This window comes from Diadema setosum, chromosome 15 (genome assembly GCF_964275005.1).
Source record: "Diadema setosum chromosome 15, eeDiaSeto1, whole genome shotgun sequence".
Taxonomy (NCBI): domain Eukaryota; kingdom Metazoa; phylum Echinodermata; class Echinoidea; order Diadematoida; family Diadematidae; genus Diadema; species Diadema setosum.
In genome coordinates, this window is record NC_092699.1 from 29,320,059 (window position 1) to 29,338,678 (window position 18,620).

Here is an 18,620-nt window from a genome sequence, read left to right on the forward strand (position 1 = left end):
CCTGCTCCTAAAACAAGCAGGCAGTCGTCGATTGACCTCACAGTGCGGAGATTGGTACGTTTTTAGCCACGATGCCGCATTTCCCTCGGCTTGTCGATACCTTCCAGGAAAAGCATGCACATCAATCAACACGGAAGTTTAAAAACTTTTAAAACATTTTTTTACAGTTTATAGTACTGGCAAGTTACATATATTTCTATCTTTACGGACACGTCCAAATTGCGAGAGATAAGAACCTTAGGACATAAACAACCTTGAGACCATTTGGACATAAACACTTAAAATTACTAGTGGAACACCACAAGAGATGTACAAAGCTAATATCAATGGGGTACTTGCACTTCATGTTAAAATCTCAATGATCAGTATTTGACTTTTCACTCTTGATTGAAACAGACCAATAGAATAACGACACACATCGGGGGAAAGTCAACAGAGAGCAAAATTGCATGAACTCACACACCAGAGCTTCTTCATTCACGATATTTTGTCAAGAACACCTTTTTTACCAAACATATTTCAAATACTTGATTGGCACAAAAATCAGTTTGGTATGTACACATACTTTTTCATATCTTACCTTATTTCCCCCCTTCCTCTCTAGTCATTTAAAAGTCTTTGAAACAGCACTGGTCAGTAATATGTCACATGCAACTCCTTGCACGTGATCTTGTCCCTTTGTTTCAATATTCATTATGAGCGGAATCTGCTGTGCCAACTTTGCATCTGAAGCAGTCCACAAACGTACGCTTTCTCCGTTTCACGTCATGGCCGATGCTCTGGAACATACCATTACACCCTGAAGTCCCACACGTACAAAAATATATTTGATGAAACAGAGTACTCGGGGGGGAAAATTTGATAGACCACGGTAAGAGCGATACAATTCGTTACTCACATTCTAGCGACAAATTCCTCAAACTGCACTTGGTTAATAGTCGCTACCTTGCTAAACCTTCCCCCCGAATCAAAATGTTGTCTTTCCACAGACCGTGTTTGTATATTAATACCGCTGCATTTGAATACTCTCGTAAAAATTTCATTACTTAACTAAGATGAGCATCTTTACATAGTGAGAAGAAAAAAAAATGAGTTGAGTAAATAATCAAGACATATCTAAGAAGAGTCAAAGAAACTATCTTACTCGAAAATCAAAAAGCAACAAGAATTTCTCGGGATAGGAGGCGGAAATGAGAGTTTCATTCCTTCTTTGACATTTTCTAAATATCAAAAGAATACTTTGCTAATTACAGATGCTCTCTATGTACAAATTTATTACAAAGGTTGAAACAAAACAGCACAAGGAGAGAAAAAAAACAACAAATGACAACAATGGAGTACGCAATATAACTGATTGTCAAATCGTCTGAGTTTGGAGTTTCCGTCTGCGCCACACACGCGGGCTTCACACTTTCGGTCTTTCCTTTTCAAACCCAAGAACTTGTTTAGAGTGAATGGACACGTCTGCTTTTTGATGTTAAAAAGAAAGAAAATAAACCTCCAAATCCACAGTCAGGCACTAAGCCTGAGCTCGTATTCCTGGCGTGCGATGCAATATTCCCAAAACTACTTGAACCTCTATCCAGATCAGGACTGGGCACACGTCAAGCAAGCTACGCGTAACCCTACACTCTGTAACACCACATCCTATAATGGACAGGAATGGACCTCTCCCTCACTTCTACCTAGAGTGCCCGAAATCATTTGCATGATTGCAACAAAAGGGTTGGATTTAGAATAAAGCAAAAAGACTGCATGAAACAGACCTTCAAATGTCCCCTTGTGTAAAATTTCTCTCTTATTCAAACTTGCTTATTAAAGAAACAAAGTTCATTCAAATTCTGGTTAATCAATATCCTTCAGTTTACAACTGGGATAGAGATCGATTTAGAGAAGTTGTGTCACAACCAACTGACACACACAAAATACCCTGTCGTTTCTGTACTTACAACCTTATGCAACTTTAGACTATGACATGGCAGTGTCATAAAGTGAATTTCATCTCAATGGAGGCAGTGGATGGGAGGGAAGGTTAAAGGGGGGCAAATTTGGACAAGCTGGACTTATTTTCATTTCTGGAGGATTTTTATCTTCCATAGTCCATCCTCATTTCATATTCCCCCTTTTTTCCTCTCATTTTATCTTTTATTTTGAACCTTCTCTTGCCTGAGAAAAGTTTTCACTGGCAGTATCAATTGAAACCAAGTAAAATGACCGTGACCCTGCTGATTGGAAAAGGAGCACAGATATTATTCTGGAATCCAAAAATGTTCATCTTGTCAGCTGCTGCCTACCCTATCAACCCCCTTCACACACACACTCCGTGACGAAAATCTTCCCGTTCTGGAAAAATATGCATGCTCTTTTCGATAACGCCTCACGTGTCTCTCTTTTGTTTTTTCTGTCTCTTTGAGATCAATCGGTTTTACATCCAAATAGATTTCTCCGGCGGATGGGATAAATAGGTCTGAATTTCTTCTTCTAAGAATAGAACATCTCTTAAAATCCTACTGATACGCTACTATATTCCAAAATAGACTCCTCGTATTGAAGTGGAGATTTGCTTATTATTGAAAGCGACGAGCACACTCGAGCCTAAGTGCGCAGAAGCATCTTTAGGTTTCACTTAAACAGCTCAAATGTGAATTCATTTGAAAGAGCACTAACTCATTCACATTCGTTTTTTGGCAATTTTTCTTCAGCTTGTTCTCGATATTATAAACTGTGACATGGGCAACAAGAATGCATCATCCCTGCCATACTCATTCACTCATACAGTAATTTGGATTAAAGTCTGGATGGCAGACCAATTCATTAAAAGGAAAAAATAATGCGTCTCTGATTAATCTCATCTCCAGAGAGTGTCGAGAGCCAAAAAAGCGTGTCACATCATAATAATCTTTGCCTCCTAGTTTCTGTTTGACACGAGGAAAGTGTTCCATCCGTCTGAGGTTCTGCCTCCCGCCTTTGCAGCAACAGTGTGTGACAAGGTGTCGCACAAGCTTCGGGAGTCCACAGGAGAGGACAAACGCCTCCATCCCGGTACCATCTCGCAGGTGCCATCTTGCAGGCGCATCCCTAGTACTCGACAACAAATCACAGATATCTCTGATCTTTGGCGTTCCTTTCCCCATGGGATGCTGCCGCATTCGTAGCCCCTTTACGTGAATACCATGTTCCGCGCGGTCCGCCGACCGGATGACCGCAACGCACGTCGAAGATATATATTCATATAAATATACAATTTTACAGATGTATGCTCCAGAACGGAAACGAAACGGAAAAACAAAGAAGAGATATCGAAGAGGAACCGCGAGAGGTCTCCGCCAGCGCGGGGCTAGACAAGTGTCTCGGCAGCCTGTTCGAGTTGGGCTCGTATAGAATGGATCCCCTTCATGATTTTTTTCTGGTGTCCCGCCAGGGTGACGCCCAGCCGGGGCAGGTCACTCTGCGATAGCCGGGCAATGTCCTCCAGCCGCACGTAGCCGGCCTGGCTGAACGAGTCCTTGTAGCGGCCCATCTTCAGGCTGTCGAGCCAGTCGGACACGGAGTTGAAGCGGCTGAGATCGTTGAGGCTTGAGCTCAAACCAAGAGGACTTCTGAATACGGGATGATGAATAAAACAAAAAGAGTGGAGGAAAATGAGAAGTTTTAGTTTCATTTTCTATAACCTAACACACAAAATGTCTTCTCTCCAATCTGTCACAAAAAAAAAAGAAAAAAATGAGATGGAGAGCTTTTACTCGACAGCGATATATCCTCAACTTCATTCAGTCTACAGCAACATAATTTGACACCAAGTTATCATAAGTACACTAATGCCTGTTCCTCAACTCAAAGCGATTGAGATCAGGTGGCGATATTTTTGTGTATTGTTAAATTCATGGCCCAACAGTGATTCATGAAAATTAATAGCTTTTACAGTATTCATGGTAAAAAGAAAAACACAGTAAGACAAACTGCTCTAAGTTAGTGTCAGTTGGCATCTATGGTCTATGCATTGTTCCCTAGGCTACCCTACGGGTACTACGCACCCATTCTTCGCCAGGGGCCGGAGAGCGTTGGGATTCCTGATCAGGCGTTCCAGGGTGGAAACAATGGTGGCAAAGGTCGGCCGGTGATTGCGGTCTCTTTGCCAGCAGTCCAGCATCAGTTGATGGATGGCCTCGGGACACTCCATTGGGGGCGGCAGACGGTAACCCTTCTCCACTGCCTTGATCACCTGTGGAGATAGTCACGCATGATACATGCAGACGCAGGTTAGTTTAAAGTTCAGTTATGCAAAGTTTTTCACAATTTTTTTTTGTTCAACATGAATGACCCTCTTCATCCAATTCATGTTAAAGGTAGGGAATCCCATTTGCATGCCTTAAATGAAGAGTTGTATAAATACAGTGGTATGTTGAAGAGAGTATCATTTAAGAAACTCCCATAAAGTATTGAAAGTGGAAGGTAACATTTAGTACATTTTTATTGACCGTTAGATTTTGAATTGAACTTTTTTCGGGGCTCACCGTAAATTCCAGTACATTACTAGGCTACCTTTGCAGACCCATGCACTGCATGTGTGTCCATCATGTATATTTTGTGAAGAAAGTTCATCAAAACTTACAAACATTTCTATAGACATTCTTGCCACACACTCTATATGTTATTACATCAGCTCTTATACTTTTAGATTTGTGTTTATAGATAAAATAATACAGAAGACTGCAAAAAAAAAAAATGCTTAAGTGTGGCTGACACACAGAACTACTGAGTAGTTGAGTTTTGTGCATTATTCAAATTGTAGATAACTGTTGACTTCCAAATTTATCAGCAGTGGCCTAAACAAGTCCCCTGAGGTTCATGTTTAATGTTTTGCTGCATTTTGGGAGGTCTGTAAAAGGTATCCCCTACCTTTAAGAACAATTATTAACGATATACAATATTAAAGAAGTTTCAAAGTCTGTAATGACGAATGACTTCATAAAAAGATAACTCCTTTGCCATATGTCATCTCTATATGACTTTATGATAATTGAGGATAACTCAATCATCATCATCATTCTGTCATCACCATCATCATCATCACCATCACCATCATCACCACCATCACCATCACCATCACCATCACCATCACCATCACCATCATCACCACCATCACCATCACCATCACCATCACCATCATCACCATCACCATCATCACCATCATCACCACCATTACCATCACCATCACCATCACCATCACCATCACCATCACCATCACCATCACCATCACCATCACCATCACCATCACCATCACCAGCACCAGCACCAGCACCAGCACCATCCTCATCATCATCATCATTGCCATGGAGACGCTCTGCTCCTGGTTCCGTGGCCACTCACATCTTGGTTGGGCCAGTTCCAATACGGTCTCTCTCCGTAGGACATGATTTCCCACATCACAACGCCGTAGCTCCACACGTCGCTGGCTGACGTAAACTTCTTATATCCGATCGCTTCAGGAGCTGTCCACCTAATAGGGATTTTACCCCCCTGTCCAGACGAGAAGAGAGCGAGAATAACAATATAGGGTCAGCTACGGACAAGGCTAGTTAGAAGTATAGCCCTAAGTTGAACAGATCATTTATATAATGCCTCATCAATGATTGTAGACCCTAAAATTGGAAGTTGATATTTTGCTTTAGAAGGTTTTGCATAAGTTAGACATACCTTGTAAAGTTGGAAAATAAATACAAACAAACAAATAAATAAACAAAAACTACACCAGCAAGGCAACACCGGCATCAGTATGATGAGAGAGGAAAACCTTAGATGTTGGTCTCAAAGGAAGCCCTTCTTCAACTCTCATAGATTATATACAAACTGGTTGCTGGAAAGGGCAGTTAAGTAGATGGACCAGATTTCTAAAGAGTGGGGAATTACATGAATTCCATTCCGGAACACAGAGGCCGCGTCTTGGTATAGCGAATAAAACCTGAGCCTCTTTCTACAGAGTAGTTTTCACAAAAACAGATTATGTGGATTCAACGAATGCAGAAAGACCGGTGGAGCACACTGCGAAAGTTTTGATACAAATGGTGAATCCCCTTGAAAAAAATGATAATTTGTAATGTCTTGATTAATTCTGCATGCTGTCCTCCCAAAGTAGAAACTTTAAAACAATATGTTACAATGGTACCATACTTTACATTGTTTATATCATTCTTCTATGATTTATGAGTTACTGAATCCACATTAGAGAAACTTCGCCTTCGAACAAGAGATTCGGAATTTGACTCCAGCATGGGATAAACATCCCTGGACGAATCGTTTCATCAGTGCACCTATCTTGCCCAAAGTGTAAAAATGGGTACCAGGTACCTGCAATGCTTGGGGTCATAGCAATGGTAAAAGTGACGTTCAATGCCAAAAAGGCTACCCCAGGCAACTGTAAGACCGGATTACTCATGGTGCATCCCCCAAACCTACCCTTGTCTCATAGGCTCCGTCTAACTCCTTGCGCCTCGACAGTCCAAAGTCGGCCACTTTGCACATAAGACGTTCGTTAACCAGGATGTTGCGAGCGGCGAGGTCGCGATGCACGAAATTCATCTCGGAGAGAAACCGCATCCCACACGCAATGCCCCGCATCATGCCCAATAGCTGGGTGACGGTAAAGCGGCCGTCATTATCCTGTTGGCATGACAACGACAGCAACAAAAATGGATGTTGGCATTAAACTGGCCTTTTCAATGAATATTTGAATAATTTTTCTCCTCTCGTAATGACTTGTTGATATCATCCATTAATCTTTTCATCAAGAAGTTTATGCCAGCAATTTGCTTTTGGTTGTGGCTGACCGAGTACAATATCACTAGTCATCATTATTTGTATGTATATCCTGACAAATAAAACCTTGTTCCATCTGTATTTTTTTCAATGTTTGGCAGATTTTAGTCCCTAAAAAATTAGCATGTTAGTTCTGAAGTCTGCATGGAATGATTTCATCGGTATAGCTTTTCCTCCTCGGAAATGCCTTAAATACACACAAATCTGAAAATGGAATGTGTTATGATATAAATCGTTTTTCCCTCTTCTTCTGCAGAGGAAAGAATGAAAATGTATGTATGAGTTACTTATCAGTAATGGTGGAGCTTCTTATTCAACAAGGTAATGACTTTGAATGAAATGTGCTGCACAGACTCAGTCAAAGATATTTACAAGTTTGAAAGGCACGGACTAATTGCCGATCCCCCTCCACGCACCTTCAAGTATTTGTCTAGCGAGCCGTTCTCCATGAACTCGGTGACGATCATGGCCGGTCGCGTCCGTGTCACAACGCCGATGAGCTTGATCACATTCGGGTGGTCAAACTGACCCATGATGGAGGCCTCGGAGAGGAAGTCCGACCGGTCCTTGTCGGTGGCGCCCGTCTTGAGGGTCTTCACCGCCACCTTGATGGTCGTCTTGTCCGGTAGAAGCATGAGGCCGCTGCAGACATCGCCAAACTCACCTACAAGAAACAGGGAATGCACAAGACTTATTACACATTTCATTTCATTCCAATCCATTACACTTCAGTTTTCATTTCATTTTTTTATTCCTTTTTTTTTAATTCAATTTCATTCATCATTCCATTTTTCATTTTATTTCATTTCCATATCTATTATATATGCAAAAAATGAACAAATGTAAGAACATCCTGAAAAAAAAAACATTGAAACAGTACAGAAATAAAATCTCCTCATTTTTAATTTCATTTTTTATTTCATTTTTCAATTTCATTTCCATATCGGTAAAAACGCCAGAAAAAAAAAAAAGAGAGCAAATCCAAGAACATGGAACAATACAGTAAAACACTTTGACATTTTGACATAAGACAAAATGTAGTATAAAAAACACACACAGCTATTTCCAGTATGTGGTTGGGAAATCAATATAAATCATAAAACCTTCTTCGGCTGATACTGGGATTTACTACCAGAAAAAAAAAAAAAAAAAAAAAAAAACCTTCAATAATGCCACTCCAAAACTAGAAAAATACATTGTAATGTGTATCCTCCTATGATTTCTACATGACAAAAAGAGCAAAAACTTGTAAGAATTACAGCATCAACTAACGGTAATCTTTAACAGTACATATTATGCTCATTGTATATCGTCTTCCAACAAGCATTATCGGTCTGCTGGATACACATGGGGGACAGTTTCTTTTCATCAAAATTAAAGCTTACCCAGGCCTTTTATAATATAGCCATAAATCAATCCTTGCAAGGAATAAATTAGTACTTATTGGGCAAATAAAAAAAAAAAAGAAGAGTTCTGTGAAATGCCACATCACATCATACTGTATCTTGAACAACAGAAAGATTTCTATAGGTCAGTCAGCAAGAATATATAATAATATTCATATATTCTCATAGTTCTGTGCATTTGTCTGTGAATGTGATCTCCCTAAGATCTCCAAGCTGCATCAATTAATACTTCTTATTTCACACGTTAGATGGAATACCCCCCCGGGCGCCATTAATCCTAAAATATCATCTGTCATGACACCTCATAAATTGCGCCCTCGCCTGTCACGATTGTGAGTTATGACCTTTTTGAAATAAAAGCCTCCAGTGTGGATTTTTCCCAAGCCCAAAAGCCTTCTTCCGACCACACCCATTATCAAAGCTCCGCCCATCTCCTGTGTGCTTTCACCTTTACTTAACCCACTGTCCATGCCCACTGTAACCTTAGATATCAGGACAAAGTTTATTGACACGTCAGGATTTCATGGAAGAAGGGTTTAAGTTGTGTGTGTGTGTGTGTGTGTGTGTGTGTGTGTGTGATGGTGTGTATATTTCTCTTTCTCTCTCCAAATCCATCACACACACACACACACACACACACACATACACACATGAACACAAATCCCACCAAAAATAAAGACAGATTCTAAATGAGAACTGTTTCGCCACTGCTGAAAACTTAATGTGACCAGTACGTAGCTCGGAAAGTTTTGTGCTTCACTTCCAGTTGAAGAGGGGGTGGGGGTGGGGGATGGGTGGAAAACCAAAGTAACCAAAATCTGCTTTTTGCCTCTTCACTCCCTGCTTGCCACAAACCTAACACACTCTCGCCTTGAAACCAAGGCATCAACTCTCGGCGCACGGAGGATACAAAATCAATACCGACTTGTTTCGAAATTAATTTTCATACCCGTGACCCAGCCATCGCTCCGTGTCCTAAAACTCAATTTGCCCCGCAATCTAAGTCACATTCCTTTGGATGAGTCATGACACCTCGCCCGTCCATAACTTATCACCCCCGACGTGGGGGTTAAAGAAAAAACAAGGGAAAAAACAACGTAGCCCCCCATCTTCATGCACAGGACTATGAATAATAGACACCACAAATTAAATAAAGATGAGTTTAGACGAACACGCTCGTAATAACGACGTGCGATATATTTTGTGCTCTCTATCCCCGGGCTGTTAATTCATTCTGAGCTGAAAAATATTGGAAATATATCAATATGAGTTATTTGCACCGCTGGGAGTTTTAACTGTGCCATGAATACCTAATGCCTATGATGACACATCTAGTGATGGCGATATTGACAAATCTTTTGAATGGCATAGATGCCAAAGTCAACAGTGAAGAAAGGCACATCGTTGTTACACAAACAACTTTTGCAGATGCGAAATAGGCCATGGAGATTAGATACTGATAGACATGCTTGCAAAAACTTCAGCTGCTAAGTACAGCAACTGTAACAGATGTTCTTGACTTCATTCTTAACTCCACTTTAATACAGTATCCCCAAAAATACCAGTGAAAAGGGAAGAACAGGACAAGAACCTACAGTACTCTACTGCACATTGTGGCCATCGGAGAAGCTGCAGATCTTTTCACCAACTTTAGATAGAGAGAAAGCGATTGAGGAAGGGAGTTTCGGCAGAGAGTGTGTGTCGACGCCCGCGTCCTTACTTACCTCCACCGATGACATCCAGGATGCGTATCTGGCTGGCGTCGATTTCCGTGGCGAAATCCTTGACCGCCTGATTGGGATCCTCGTAGGTGAAGGGGTCGACGTACGTCTTCACCTTCTTGATGTGTGGCAGGATGACTGTGGAGTGACCAAATGTGATCGCTGATTTTGTGTTTTTGTTTTTTTAAAGGTCATTTCGAGCGATGGCAGTCAGTTTTGAGATGAGGTCAGAGATGGAGATTGGGCGCCATGGAGAGGATGGCAGTAACCACGGTGACAGGAGGCAAGTGCGATGAATGAATGGCAATACGGCACAAGACGGCAAATCGATGCGAAGGTGGCAAAAGAGATAGATGGGTAGATAGATATATGGATGGATAGAGAGATAGATAGATAGACACACATAGTTTGTGAAAGATATAGATAAGAGATAGAAAGAATGATATATAGATCAATAGATAGATATGAATAGATAGATAGACAGATAGATAGATTACAGACAGACAGAGATAAAGAGAGAGAGAGAGAGTTGGTTGAGAGAAATAGAAATAAAAAGAGAAAGAGAGAGTAGATAGAGAGAGGTAGAAATTTGGGAGGAGAGAAACATATTAATATGTTAGTCATATACTGCAAGCAACATCTTCTTTCACTTTTGTTAGTTCAAGACATCTTCAAGGCATGTAAGAGCAAAACAGAAGCCATCTTATCTCCTTTCAGTAGCAGTGTTAGTTGCACAATGCTCTAAAGTTGCACACAGAAATATCACATTCTACGGTCTGGATTTGTATGCATTCTTCTTTTTTTCTACAGTTTTTTTTTTTTTTTTTTTCAAATTTCTTCAAACACTACATTAACGTTTTGACAGTTTCTTACAATGTTCTTTCTTTTCTGTTATTTGTTTACACTGAAGATTAAAGGGGTGTTTCAGGTGTTAGTAGCACTTTACAAGATAAGCACACACAACAAAACATATGAAGTGCGCAACTGGGAAATCAATCAATGAAAGGCTACAGCATAAGTCATTTCGAATCTATGAGAAAAGTAATGACTTTGGTTTCCCTGGGTGGGATTTTAAACCATGCTGTTCTTCTTGCCATAATCCCCTAGTTCCTCTGGCTATATAATCTCCCAAATGACTGCAGGAAAATTACAGTGACGCTGCTGAATTTTGTGATGGTTTGAAGTGAGAAGAAAAGCATAGAGCTTGAGAAATAAACTGAGGACTATAAATAGGGTTCACATGATGTTTTTCCCTTAGAGGCACTCAGGTCTATCTGGACAGATCAAAAATTTGTCTCTTTTGTTCATTTCTTTCTTTCCAAAATGATGTAAAATCAAAGTGTTTAGTTGTTTTGAGGATCATACCAGCAGAAGCCTTCTGTAGATTTTTAGGGAGCAATGCACTGGGTATTGTTGAAGAATGACTGGTTTAATAGTGCACACTGGAATCCATTTGATTCCAGTTGGCTAGCCGAGTCATCTTGTCAGACAAGATAGTGATGTGAGAAGAGGACACAAGCCAAATCTAAAATATTCTGATTGCTCATGATGTGGGGGATTCTATAAGGTAATTGACTGCGAGGAGGAATCAGTGAGTTGGATACTAATGCTACTAAAACACTGGTGTTCTAATGTTATGTCAAGATGGAGACGATATTTGGATATTTGGATGTATGTGGACATGACAATCAACAAATTACATATGTTTCTTTCTTCAAATTTGACCCCTTCAGGATGTCCATCTAAAAAATGTCACTAAAATATGCAATCGAGCTGCCTTAGGCGCTGGTAGCATTAAAATCTCTTGCAAGTAGGTTAATGAGAAGGCACTACAAAGCAAAGACCTCCGGACACACAAGCATCCCCTTTTGGGACGCAGCCCACAAACTATGGTGTAATATGAAATTCGACACAGCAAACCATCACACAATCACAAAGACAAGCAAACAACTTTTTCAACATGACTTTTTCATAACATTATCAAAGAGGTTTTCAAAATTGAATACACTGCAGGATCAAATCTTGTATCTGTATCTACCACTGCTCTCTTCTGTATACATGCAGCATGCATGTAGTGCTTCCCCAATCTAGTTACTGATGAAGGAATTCATTTCAGGGAAAACATGAACTGCCCATTCTTTTTGCCTTCAAATTATCTTGCTACCAATTTTCTATCTTTGCTATACATGCAAATCTGAAAGTGAAATCATTTGCAAACCCAAGCGCAAGACACTGGTTGCTCTTGGCAATAACAAACAGAGATTTCTTTTACCACAATAGCTTCTGGCACTGATTGATCAAATCAGTTTTGCAGCCAGTGAGCATAGTATGACAGAAGTTATCTAACAAAATGTGAAAATATCTTAAAAATGTCTCACGATATCACTAAACCAAATGTAGACATATCCGTGAGTAGTTTGCCATATTAGTATCTCAACAAGCACATCACTGTGTTTGCATCATACGAAAATAATGAAATCTCTGTGGAATGTCAAAAGTACCTTCTCCATTTGTACCGTTGGCGTAGATTAGATGACCGTTTTCGGCCGGAGGGACTTCCTTTTTCCTGCGGAGAGAGGGATCCAAAGAGTTCAGTGAGTTTCACGTGCCACCATTCATTACAGCAGCGGAATTCAACCATGAAGAACACAAGACATTTGGCATTAGCAAGAATGTAACTGGATAGATCATTCCTATTAGAGCAAATATATAATATTTTGCAAAAATATATATCTATGTTATATTGCAGAAATAGATGAATCAAGAGAACAGTTATAAATTGGCATATTGATATATTGACAGTAGAGGTATATGATACCCCAAAGTATGGGTTCTACACTATTTACGAAGCAGAATAATCAGATAAGACGGTTACTTTGCGCAGGCTTTACACGAAAGTATGGGATATAAACATACAGATGCAGATATAATATGCTGAGAGAAGCTGATTAAAAGATACCATCACGAGAAGATGCGAATGACACCTACAGGATCCTCAAGAGTATCATCTACCTTTAAGACACTTACATCAGAAATCTCCCACATTACTTATGCTCAACGCTTCTTTTCATAATATTTCGTCCCTCTGCCGACTAGAAGCGGGCTGATTATATGCGAGATGGGAAGTATGCGGTGCATTCTTCTTTGTCGTTTATATATTCTCTCTCCCCCCCCCCCCCCCCATCCTTCTGCGTTCCCCGCTAAATGGCCACACGAGCTGGCTCAGGGAAGAAGAGAAGAAGTCTCAAAGTGTAATGCCCATTTAGGGGGCTTTTAAGGGATGGGGGATTCTGGGAAATGGCCTATATCGTCGATGGTAAATGACGACGGTAAGGCTGCGTAAATGCTGATGATGCTGTTAAGGCCCCGGTACATGGGGCAGACGGTGCTCTTTTGCTACCCTCTCACTCCGGCATATTCCTCTGCCAATAGCGGGAGAAAAGGGGCTCGAATAAATTAAAGGAGGAATTGGAAGTTGGGCTACTACCGAAAAGTGGATTCTCAGTGCATGTGGGGAAAAAAAAAACACTTGCAAATATTCTCTCTCATTTCATTGACCTTAAGAAGGTTTTTTTTTTGCATCTTTCAAGGAGATTTATCATTAAAAAAAGAATCAGAGAGAAAGATCTACAAAAATCTAAGAACAATTTTGGCAAGCATTGAGAAAAATATGGTGGTTTGAAATAGCAGTGACATTGTGCACCATGTATTCCATATTGCTTTGTTCACAAAATATTAGAATACACAATTTCTTTCTTTTTTATTTACTTATTTTTAAATATTTTGAATAGATATTTCAACTCTCTTTATATTGGACACAATGTAACAATATATTACATCCTACATGGATTCCTTGAATAGATTCCTAGAATACACTGATTTATTGATTCTGCTGTTGCCTTTCCTTCATGACATTAAAATGAAGACAATAATCTACACCCCTGGAGTATATCAGCTTTAAAATTGCATTAACATCATCTTGTCTTTTTTTTTTCTCAAGGGGAGTTAACTGAATCTCATATCTGTTATTTTACTTGGACAGGTTTGACATTCAAATCACTGGTGTGTAAAATAAAACGTTTCCTCATAAACTATCAAAAGCTGCTTTAATAAACTGTTGATCTATATGCTGTGAAACAAAATACCTAGACAATAGGGGGGAACCCTTGCATGCAGCTCTGTAAATCACATTTATGTTACACATTCCTAAACTGCAAGTTATATTACAAAAGAAATTGTTATTTTTCTCAATATCAATATTTTGCATTAGTACATATACTGAGTTAGCGGTCTAACAGCAATTTGGACAAAATACTTTGGCATATGTTACAGAACATTTATAATCGTCGATATTTATGATAAACTGATTGATTTTTCTCTCAAAGTTAATATTCTAATCAGAAGAAACAGGTTATAATTCTAGCTGATTTGGGAGTAAAGAGAATAAAATAATCAGTAACACTGATTGATACTGATTTCTGATTCATTGCAAGTTTAATTTCTTACATAAACCACGCCATGAATATTTCAACTCAACCACTTTATATAAGTATCATACAGTTTAATTGAGTTATCACATCCCCGATCAAAAAAAAAAAGAAGAAGAGAGAATATGAGTTATTATGAGTAAAACAAGATATATGCAATGGACAATTATGATTAAGAGGATAAGGGATATACTTGTCAATCTTTTTTATTTCATTCCACATGCCTGAAAAGATTATTGCTTGGGGAGAATTGTCCTCTCCATGGGGCACAGAGTTAGGGTATCTCTGTTGGAAATGTTAGCAACATTTAATACCAGATTAAGGAATGCTATTAAAGTATGTTAAAAAAGGAAGAAATTTCCTTTGAAAATTCTGTCTTCTTAGCAATGCTAATAGTAGCCAAAAAACAATACAGTTTCTTCTCTTACAGTCTCACCTTCCAATTCTATGATGTATTCAAACTCTGCCTTGCAAAATTATTCCTACAAACATATTTGCATTCATTTATTTTTATCTTTTTGTTCATTTACCTTTTGGTCGGAAAAAGCAAAGCCTTTCCACGGTCTCGGAAAACATAACAGAATGCACTTGTCCATCTACAGAATGGTTCGAAATTCTAATCTAAACAAAACGGTGTGTGCTTTTTGGGACTATTTACGCACAAACAAAAGAGAACCAAGTCAGCTACTCTATATTTGAAAGACAACGGTGCAAACAGATCTGCATAAAGAAGAAAAGCTGACAGGTGCTGCATCAACAGGATATTTTTCAAATGTCTCCTTTTCTTTTTTCTCTCTCTCTCAAAGTTGAAAATGATGTTTATTAAACAATCACAAATTCACATCGGAGACTGACGACCTCTAGGATTCTACAAAGAATGAATTCAAGAGTGCATTTTTTCTTTAAATCTATAAAGTGAGAAAAAGGCCTCGGGACGAGCATGCAGATTTGAATGGAAAAGATTTAGAAAGAGAGAGAGGGGGCAAGAGTAACAGGACATAAAGAAAACTTCTTTTCTATTGTGACACTGGTTTCTATAGTCACCCTTACGTCAGTTTTCCTGTTTTTCCAATTTGTGAGCGATGTTGGATTTGTAAATGCTGCAGTTGTGCATCCTGTGCACGCCCTTTAATCGGTTTTCAATGTCTCATTTATACATCTATACCAACCCCATTAGCTTTCCTGCTCTTTTTTTTCCCTCCCCAACAATATATCTCTCTAGATAAAAGATGGGTAGTTCACTGGCATGATGAAAGGATTGGTGGGCGTAAATGAGAGAAAAATACCGGTCCGACAAGAGCGGAGGGCATGTGAGAAAATGGTCTGGGAAGATGGCTCTCAATGAATGTTAAGAAAGGTGAGCAAAAGCCCAAAATGTTTATTTTTCCCCTGTAATGGTGGATTAAACAAACGTACCTGGCATTAGACAAATGGCAATGGAGATGAAATCCATAAATAAGTTGCTGAGCACCTCCGTAAGTAGCCCATAACCCTTGCTTTAACTGAGCTGATTATTGTATATCCACCAAATTTGCGGTTGGCATATCCCCACGGGTCGTCTTTGATGCGTGCTGCATCTTGCGTCCTTGCGCACGGGGGGGGATAAAGTCATCCGCCCATACGGAGCGGGAGATGCGTGTAACAAATTGGCAATATCGCACTAATGCAGTCTTTGCGCATACCGTTCTATTCATAGCCACCGGTAAACAAAGTTTGACGTACACGAACGAGGGCGAATCAAGAACCTCTCATGACTGTTATACACAGCCTTGCCAATTTGATGTTTCCCATTTTTCCCTCTTTTTTGAAATGTACACAGTGATTTTAGAATCATTCCCTACATTTTGAAATATTCTCACAATTGAACATCTGATGTTTTCCATGAAAAATAGTAAATGTTTATGCTCTTAAAATTTCAAAATATAAATTCCCATGCTTATCTCAATTCAATCTTTATGACACATCCCTACTAGCTGAAATACCAATCCTAAACAAACCATTATCACTACCAACAAACAGCATGACTGATCTACTGCTGAATGCAAGGATAGAAAAACAAAAATGAGCTTGTATGTGCTTAGCAGTGGTAAATCTATGTGTTGTCAAGTAGATTTTTCATCACTTCTGAGAGGAGTATCAATACCCTACACAATACTTTTGACAAAACTAAAAAGATCAGAACATGTGAACATGCTACAAACAGTGGTAGAGAATGAAAACTAAAATACGTTCATATGTTTGATAAATGAACATGATGATGGTATCTACAGCACAGAGTGGCTTAAAAGTGGCTAAAGTGGCTAAAAAGTTTATGGATTGACTTCACTAAAACTAAACTGTGATGACAGAAAAAAAATGTACTCATTGAAAACATTGTAACTGACAAAAAATCATTGATATGTTGCAGATGAGAAAATAATATGAAATATGAGCAAAGTGAAATATAACACTATCTCATATCTAGCAAATTATGAATTCTCACAGGTTGCAAGTTATGAATTCATGGAAATGGTTTGTCTAAACTCTACTCAAAGTGTGAAAAACATAACAGCTAAACAAAAAAACTCCAGGTTTGCTAGCTAAAGGTGCTGGCTGCTGGGAAAATAAACAGAGGTTACACAAATGATAGATCTTGATGGTTTTGGGGGAACCTAGAAAGAATTACCTAAGGGGTAATCTGCTCTACCAGAAAGTGAAAGAGGGCATGTTTTTCTTTTCTTTTTGCTTTGACAGTATCATACACATAGGGATTGCCAACACAAACACCGCATGGTCTGGTGTTTGTGTGTGTTGACACCAACCTTGCATACACAAGGCAGAGTAGTACACCAATTATCTTTGATGAGTAGGGTATGTGTGTGGGGTGAAAGTAGTGTGTGCGTGTGAAAATGGATGTGGTGTTAGGTGCCAAAACAAAATTATACGGACACACACGCAGATGAAACACAACGAGTAGCAGCACAGGCAAATACGCATGCAGGCAATGTGTATGTCCAAAGCGTATAGTGTGGACACCGAACACAGAACACGGTAATATGCTGCAAAGCTGGAATGGACAGAGAAATGAAACATGCGAATATGAGAGTATGAAACATTCCATACGCAAGTATCATCACATCTAAAATGATTTCGTCAGTCCATGAGAAAAGAACTGTTGATGCCTAAGAAATCTCTAAACAAGTCACATTGTGATAGCATTTTCTTTTCTCAGATGCTATTTTTTTCAAAATCTTTTATCACTTTTTTGAAAGGATTATTTCTTCAGGAATAGCACCAACTGGCAAAACACAATAAACTCATGGTTACATCATAAATCATTTTGATGTGATCATATAACAGTTTTTGGTTAAGCATACAAAAAAAGAAGAAGAAAGAGTACAGCTAACTCTTGTTACCTAGGAGGTGGAACAGTAGATATCTGATAGTACAATTGTTGCTTGGCCTTCCATCTGAGGGAGGAGAGTTAATAAGTGGAAGGGCAAGAAACAAGGAATCATAAGTCAGTCAACAGTGAGTACTTTGGGTGGACTCACTCCCTCTGGATTAAATGGTGAACAAAAAAACAAAAAAAGACACTCGTGTAGTGGTGGCGGTGGTGATGATGATGATGATGGTGATGACACTGAAGTGACAGCATTTGTTTTGTTTTTCTTTCATTTAGAGCGGTTTTGGTTTCTGGGTGCAGTGTGCGGGCTAAAAAAAGAATAAAAGAAATTTGGTGCAAAATGGGTTGTGCCATTTTGTCGGAGGTGCTGTTAAACGTTACGTGCACACGCGGAGTAAAGTGCCAATGTTGATAGTTTGTGTCCATAGCAGTAGCGACACTGCATTCACAATTGGTGAACTAAATTAGACAGAAAAAAGGGGAAAATAGCTAAAATTCACTTGTCAAACACGTTGAAGAAAGTCAGGACAAAATTTATACCACTATCAAAAAAGAAAAAAACAAAAACAAAAACAGTTTGCTCTTGTTCTATCTATATGGATGAAAGTCACCTATTACCCCCCCCCCCCCAAAAAAAAAAAAAAACACCTCAAAAAGTAAAAAAACAAAAACAGAAGTACCAAGCCCAAATATTTATGCATTTCAGGGTCATTTGAACATCAGATTCTTTGTACACATATATTTGACAATTTACTTCTAAATTGACCATTCCTGCACACTCTGTACATATGGTAGTCGGTGTTGT

General features: G+C 39.2%; 1 protein-coding gene across 1 annotated transcript in view; it reads right to left on the bottom strand.

Moving 5' to 3' along the window:
* Positions 1–3,215: 3,215 nt before the first annotated feature.
* The window catches only part of LOC140238490 (ephrin type-A receptor 4-like), a 36,932-nt gene continuing 21,527 nt past the window's right edge, over positions 3,216–18,620 (bottom strand). The window contains exons 6-13 of the mRNA XM_072318396.1: positions 17,826–17,879; positions 12,445–12,509; positions 9,947–10,105; positions 7,233–7,480; positions 6,457–6,660; positions 5,371–5,520; positions 4,035–4,222; positions 3,216–3,599 (exon numbers count right to left, since the gene is read on the bottom strand). Of these exons, the coding sequence (XP_072174497.1) occupies positions 3,338–3,599; positions 4,035–4,222; positions 5,371–5,520; positions 6,457–6,660; positions 7,233–7,480; positions 9,947–10,105; positions 12,445–12,509; positions 17,826–17,879 (1,330 nt within the window). The 3' untranslated portion in view covers positions 3,216–3,337. The remainder of the gene's footprint in view (positions 3,600–4,034; positions 4,223–5,370; positions 5,521–6,456; positions 6,661–7,232; positions 7,481–9,946; positions 10,106–12,444; positions 12,510–17,825; positions 17,880–18,620) is intronic.